The sequence below is a fragment of the Etheostoma spectabile genome, chromosome 16 (genome assembly GCF_008692095.1).
Source record: "Etheostoma spectabile isolate EspeVRDwgs_2016 chromosome 16, UIUC_Espe_1.0, whole genome shotgun sequence".
NCBI classification, from domain to species: Eukaryota; Metazoa; Chordata; class Actinopteri; order Perciformes; family Percidae; genus Etheostoma; species Etheostoma spectabile.
The window spans coordinates 21,797,159-21,804,687 of NC_045748.1; the positions used below are offsets into that span (position 1 = coordinate 21,797,159).

The following is a 7,529-nucleotide window of genomic DNA, read 5'->3' on the forward strand; positions in this document are numbered from 1 at the left end:
GGTCCTCAGATCTCTGCAGGGTAAATCCAGACAGCTAGCTAACCTATCTGTCCAACGGAGTTCTCTGTTCACGACTAAAACTACTTCTGAACGTACACACGTTCCACTGAAACAAGTTTCTTCCCGAGGCTATTTTTCAGCGGCACCGTGGCTCTGTTCGGCCTTTAGCACCGCCCAAGACGATTGTGATTGGTTTAAAGAAATGCCAATAAACCTGAGCAGGTTTTTCTCCCATCCAGGAATGTGGACTAGCCCTGGGCCGGTATGAGATTCTGATGGTATGATAACCTTCAGTATTAGCAGCTTAAGGTATTTTAGCAGCTTTAAAATGTATTATTTTGAAATGTCGGAGTAAAAAAACAACTACTTTTTCCACCATTGAACACAATGCATTTTATCTTAAAACCCACTGCACACTGGCAGGGAGAGGTATTTCTCTCCCTTCTGTCTATCTCACACCGCCAGAACAGTATCATGGAAAATGGCAGTGGTTTTGAAACCGTGACTTTTTTAATATTTTGAATATAGTGTGGACTAGCCAGACCTTCACACTCTCTTTAGTTATAGACAATATTTGCTTGAACCCAAGTATTAGAAAACATGAATAAATTAAGTCCTCTGTCTTTTGATCCCTATTGCTGGCTTCTTTGACATCAGCTGTAGGGACGGTCAGACCTGCTGGTAGCACTGTCTCAGTGTGAAGCCGAAGGCCCTGAGGCCTGTCGAGTGACGAGCCAGCTTCAAGATCCTGAAGATTCGCATCAGACGCATGATCCTCAGAACCTGACCCACCTAGAGAAAAGACAAGGAAGAAAAAACCCAATGGATATGGATGACACAAACTCAATCCAATCATCTCACCATCAGCCCCCTCTTACCTTCCCGACACGCGCCACGGTTTCGATGTCCCCCGAGTGCAGGTGTATGTCCTGGTCCTCGAAGCACTCCAGCACCATCTGCAGGTAGTGCGGCAAGATGGCCACCAGGTCGACGGTGTTCAGCATGCTGCGTCCAAAACACTTGAGGTCGGGGGTGGACACCAGGCGCAGCAGGTACTCCAGGGTGAAGAAGGAGATGCAGAACGTCTCCACGTACTCGCCATAGAATCTGCCGCTGAGCTGGCCCGACGCCGTCTGGACGAAACAATAATAGGAATTATAAAAAATAAAAAATAAGCGTGGACCGTTTGCTGTTGCTGTTGTCTGTATAGTTTATGGTATGATTAGTGAGTTGTCCCTAACTGTTTTTGGAATGTCCAGATTTTAACTGGGACTTTTAACTAAGACGCCTGTTTCTGTGGTCTTCTCTCTTTTTTATCTTTTATGTTTTTACACATTTGCTTTGGGTTTCTTTGTTATATCAAATGCAAATGAATATAGCAGACATTCGGAAAATAAAAATTAATCCTGTGTAAGTTTGTTTCCATTTAATGCTGTACTGCTCCAATCACATTTGCATTTGTAGTTTCTATAAGGCTGTATGAGGGTGAGGGGAGGGGTGAGATCTGGTCTGAACCAGTTCTAAATATCAGGGAAGAGCAACTTGTGGAATTGTGAAGTCAAGAAGCACTAAGACAACATCTACTTTAAAACATTTGTGCTGAAGGCAGAAACTTGGAGATATTCAAGCAATGCAACTTAAGAACAAGTTCGTCAGATATGCAATTTTCTATCACACCTGCACACCCACACACCTTGTACTGCAATTCCTCCACGGTGTTGAGCGTCATGGCGACCAGCGAGACCAGCACGAAAATGGAGGAGGCAACACCCATCAGCTTAGCGGCGACCGAGGAGAAGGGCTTCTCCATCAGGTTCCAGATCATCTTTCGGGCCGTCCCGAAGGCCAAGCCATCAAATAACACCTCGTTCTCCTCCATCTCCATCTGGATGACACGGGGCAGGAGAAGAAACAGGAGAAACACTGTTCATGGCAACAGTGAATACATTTTAAAAAGTGGACAACTATGGAAATGAAAGGATTGGTTCTTTCATTTAGGATAAAACACAAAAACAAAACACTTTTTTAGTGAAAATTGATACAGAAGGCTATGTAAAAAGTATTCAAGCAATGAATGAGACTGAAAGGTTTATGAAAAATTCTCATTTTAAATGAAGACAGAGCAAAACAAACTTAAACTAATTTAATTAATTGTTGGGTTTTTTGTAAATTATAAAGTTTGTTGTAGACCTACTCTATCTCTAAAGTGTCCTGAGATAACTCGTGCTGTGCTTTAAAACTATAAATAAAATTGAATAAAAGCAAAAACTAACGGGAAAGAAGTTGGTACCGCAAACTGGATCAGAGTGGGACCTCTGTGATGGAAACATCTGTCTAAATCTGGGCCAAGAAAGAGCTTATTGTCTGCTCTCCATCTGTTAAGACGGCGACATGGAGCAGTGATTTATAATGTAGGTCAGCCAGCAGATTACTAACTTAATCTCGCACATACAAACACTAAAACATAAACTGTTGAACCACTGAAGCTAGGGGATGGCTTCTTGACATCCTACCTGCAGCATGTCTAAACATATAGACCCTGGAGGGGGAGAGTAATTAGAATAGAATAATGAGTGGGTACAAAATACTAATTCATTACAGAGTTCAAGTTGCTCTTCTCTGGATTATCTACGGTAACTTGGACACTGACAAAATGTAATTTTTCAATGACTGCACTACATTAACAATTTCTATTCACATTCATTGTTTTGGGGTGGAGGCAGGAGTCTCAAAACCTGAATCTTTTTTAAAATCTTTTAAACAAATGTGATTAATACAGGAGGACCTTACAACATGAATTTCAAAACTCTGCACAAAATGATGTATTATTTGTATTCAGGAATTCTACGTTCTGTCATGTCAACCCAAAAGTACAAATGAAAAATCCTTAAAATCATGAACTCAAGCGTCATTATGAAACAAATACAAAGTGAAATTCCAAACTCCTTCCTACATACATTGCAAAACGCTTTGTTTGCATCATGTAAAACTGCAGTAATCCTGGGGTATTTCCCTACCCGGTCCTCCAAGTACCTGCAGAGACGTTTTTGCCTTTTAGCTACGTGTTCATCAGGTCCCGGGACACCAGCCTGAGCCTCCAGTTTAACAAGGAATCAATGAAAACTAGCACTGGTTTTCATGCCTAGCCCCCTATACGTAGGGCCTACGTACTGTTGCAGCCAATGAGCAGCCGACGGGCTCAGATGGCTGCAGGACGACTCAATCACCATGAACAGTTTTTAATTTCTCTCAGACTATAAGCACTTGAGAATCTGCTCTTGAGACTTTGCTCTAATTTTCAGGACAATAAGGACAGCATCTGGTCACCTTATCTCCCCCTTCAGTCCCCTTTCTGTGGTCCAGGACCTCCTGATTTACAAATGAAGCTCTCAGTATTACACATGAAATGTACCAAACTTGCACAGTAATGTTAAAATCCTTCCCCAGGCTTCTTCTCCCCAACCTTCTGGCGACCCCCAAAAATGATCTTGTGACCACTGCTAGCTAACTCATTAGCTGCTGTTTAATCCTGCTTAGCAACACCATCACGTTTAACTAATTGTGTTGTGATAATGTGAGGAAAAATAGATACATCTGAACATGAGCAATGTGTATAATACGTTAGCTAATGTAGCTAACTAAACTAGCCAGTGTTAGCGCGAGTTTAGGGTTGCCACCTGTACCGGTTTTACCAGGATTGTCCTTCATAATAACCTGTCCCGGGAAATGTACCCACTCTCCACAAGGCTGTGTGAATATGCATGTTCAATTTACTATTTTCTCTCATGAAATAGCCTATGCATTGTGCACAGAGCGATCAGTGTTTCTTGTATGTAGAATGTGCTCTCATTGGCTCTGTAGGGGACGTGACGTAGCAAGCACGAGCACCAATATCTAAGCAATCAGGTAAATTAAGTAAGATAAGTTTCCTCTTATGGGAATACTTGAGATGTTTAAAATATTCAGTACTATGCACAATCTTACTGCAGAAAAGGCCAATTTTGTCATGTGGGTGTAATGTCTTAAGGACATTTTCACTTTGGTAGGGTCATCGATGTCATGTTCAGGTTCTTTATCAGACATAGGTGGCAAACTTACACGGGTTAGGTGTAAGCATATCAAATAAGCATATCCCGGCTGTCTTCATTAGCCTGCGTTTGTCATAGATGTATTAAAAGAACAGCGTAGGCCAATATTGCATGATAAACTACATCTTTTAGAAACCAACACTAGAGCACACAGCCATGCTAGCTGCTCTGTGAGGCTACACAGTGGTAGTTAAAACAGACAGTTAAGGAAATGGACCAACAGATCCCGTTGCTCCGGACGCACTAGAAGCTCTTTCCCGGTGATGCTGAGCGTTACTGTGCAGCCTCCAACTGAGCTGGTAGATGTGACGTGAGCAACCTGTCTGAAAGTTTTAAGTCTTCTGGTAGCTGTGCCAAGAGAAATCTCAATCATTCCCAATCGGCAGAGATGGAGAGGTAGGTATATGTTAGGAGATAACATACAATAGGCACCGGCTAATTATTGCTAACTAACATGCTAGCTAACTTTAGTAATAAACTTAAACAGCTAATGTGAGTCCAAACTGCCTGTGAGCTTATCCTGTACTGTTCAGTAATTCCTCTACTGTGCGACAGTATGTCGCGCGTTTATGACACAATCGTTAGCTAATTTTTACAAAAACGTCTGCTACGGAGCCATAACGTGAGATACAAGGTAATGGAGCCTTTGATACATTGCTGTGTTTTATTAGAAACAAACAACGGACAAAAAGAGTCCTTAAACGCTTCAGATGTAAAATTATTTGCTGTCAAAATGAATGGCAGCCAAATATGGAGCTAAAGTTGTTTCTTTATTACATGCAAGAAAGAAATATGATCTGAGAGAAAAAAAAATGTTATCACACTGATAGCCAAAAAGCATTTCATGAGAGAAAAAACTGACATTACTATCTATACCAGTCTGCAGGATTTCTTTTCACCCGCTGATTAGGACTAGTTGAGTGGAGGAACACGTCTGGCCATCAGTGGGAATGAAAACCTGCAGACTGTTGGCCCTCTTTGCACGGGGTTGGTCACCCTTTCTCTATTGTAGTTCCATATCTATGGTTTAGCTATGGTTTAGTATCACTGATAAAAAGCAGTGAGTAGACTGTTGACTGTATGTAATGCTGAGTTTGAGATGCCACTATCTGATAATGTCACAAACGTTATTGCTTCACAAGACCTCTCTCCACCTGGGAGACGGTCATTCACCAGAACACCACTTGAGTTTTTGCTGACAAATGAGAACATGTCAACAAAAGATTCAGAGATCTGGAACCAGGCTATTTTCTGCGAGTCTCCAGTGGTACAGGTACAGGCTCCTCTACGTGCCTTACGAAACAATGTGAACACACACTGCCAACCCACCTCTGCTATCAGCTGCTTCTGTATTTTCAGTTGCTCGTTCAGCTCGTCCTGCCTCTCTTCGAAGGAGATGCGGCAGCAGCGTTGGCTGTTTTTGATTCTGACGCCCCAGTAGTTTATCTCCTCCAGGAAGCTGTGGGGACACAGCTCGTCTTTAATGCACAACACTCCAGTCCTGATGGAGAGGACAGAGACAGGACGGGTCCAGAGTTACTTCAAGAAGTCATGTAAAGAAAACAGAAGCTAATTTCTTCTTTATTTTGCAATTTGTGTTTGTATAACCTGTAGAAGTTGAAGATGTTATGGAAGACTTTAGGGTCCCGGTCAAAGAAGAACTCCTTGCTCTGGACAATGTAGTCGTCACACAGACCCAACTTCTTACTGTGGTCTGTGTACGTGGCCAACTGGCCGATCCTTGTCTTCGGATACCTGGCAGCTAACCTGTAGGGCAAGTGGTACACCTGGGGAGGAGGAAAACAGAAGACAAGAAAGTTAAATATAATATTAGCTAAACCATAAAAATGTAACCCTTTTGAGAATAAACACACTAAAAACTTTTAAAATGTTAATCGATGTGTAAAGCATTTGAGATCATGACAAAAGTCTCAATGGGGACGATGAAGTATGTGGTATTTGTATCCAGCATGATGCATTGGGGGTCCGGGCCCGTCCACTAAGTCAACTGTGCCGGCCCTGGACCATAGACTGTCTAAAATATGGACGTTGTCTCTGTGACATCACCCAGATGTTTCTGAAGAGCAAAAAATGAAGCACAAAGTGGGCGGGTCCCGGTTGCTCCAGCCATCACCATCTTCAGTGCTTGACGGGGGCTAATCCAAAAATGGCCCAAGGGGCTATAGAGACCAAAACAGTTTTTTGCACCAGGATGCACAAATTCAATTCTGCTGTATAGTTTTAGCATTTTAACAAGGAGTCTGTGGTGATTGACTCCCTTTTGGAGCCAGCCACAAGTCACCATTTGATGAACTCAGTCAGCTGCTCCTCTGGCAACAGCACACCATTTCTCCATCCATCTTCTCTCTTGTCGTGTGAATGACAGACAGGAGTGAGTTACCATGGTAACGAGCAACGGTCTTGCTAGGTCCTTTTGTCAGGGCTTACCTCTAAACGATATGAGTGCATAAAAAGATAATAGACCTTGTTATCAAAAAAGGCTGTGCTTTTAATTGTATATAAGCGTTATTAATACACTTGCGGCAAATCAAATGACTGCCCACAGTTTTATGTCTAGCTCAGATCGTATCCTTGGATTGTTTTGTATTGTGTTTAACAGTAGCTATAAAAGAAAAAAAACTCTTGCTGTAACACATATTGCCAGCAAGTGTCAAAAAAATAAAAAGGGCCATTTCTTTGTTTGCTTGTAGGAGGCAACATCAAAATATCTACAGTCCCTGACAAAAGTCTTGTCGCTTGTGTGCAAATTGACCTGAAGTGCCAATGAAATATATTTCTAATCAAGATTTATTTACAAGAAATGGCTCATTTTAATCCCAACAGCTTTTGTAATAATGTTTCTGTGCAAAACGAAACTGTCAAAAAGTATTCTAATATTCACAGCTTGGTAAAGCCCATTGAGTCAATTTTTGCAAAGACAGAAGTGTGGTCGCCTTGTCATATGAGCTTCACCTGGGACTAATAATGGATCAATCAGGTCTCAACAACCCCAGTACACTAGACCTTCACATCAACTGCAACTAGACCTCTGCAGACAGGCCTAAGATTCACCCTGAGACTAAAGTTTTGATTATCAAGAGGCTGAAGACCAGATCCACTGCTGATGTGGCAGACACCTTCAATGTGTCTCAGCGTCAAGTACAGAGGATTAAAAAAACATTTGAAGACACTGGAGATGTTTTTGACAAGCCCAGGTCAGGCAGACCCCGCAAGACAACTGCTCGAGAGGACCGTTTGTTGGCTCGAAAATCCAAGGCCAGCCCATTTTCCACTGCAGCAGAGCTCCACCAGACCTGGCCCCTGAAGTCCCTGTGTCAACCAGAACAGTTTGTCGGATTCTGTCTCGAAATGTCTGAAAACTCTGGGAGGCATGCAAGACTGCTTTCCTAGCTATTCCTGATGACCTCATCAACACATGGT

General features: G+C 42.3%; 1 protein-coding gene across 1 annotated transcript in view; it reads right to left on the reverse strand.

Annotated features, from left to right (window-relative positions):
* Positions 1-7,529, reverse strand: part of kcnv2a (potassium channel, subfamily V, member 2a) — a 12,339-nt gene that overhangs the window by 2,662 nt on the left and 2,148 nt on the right. The window contains exons 3-7 of the mRNA XM_032539412.1: positions 5,697-5,875; positions 5,418-5,589; positions 1,694-1,885; positions 879-1,133; positions 676-792 (exon numbers count right to left, since the gene is read on the reverse strand). Coding sequence (XP_032395303.1) covers positions 676-792; positions 879-1,133; positions 1,694-1,885; positions 5,418-5,589; positions 5,697-5,875 — 915 coding nt within the window. The remainder of the gene's footprint in view (positions 1-675; positions 793-878; positions 1,134-1,693; positions 1,886-5,417; positions 5,590-5,696; positions 5,876-7,529) is intronic.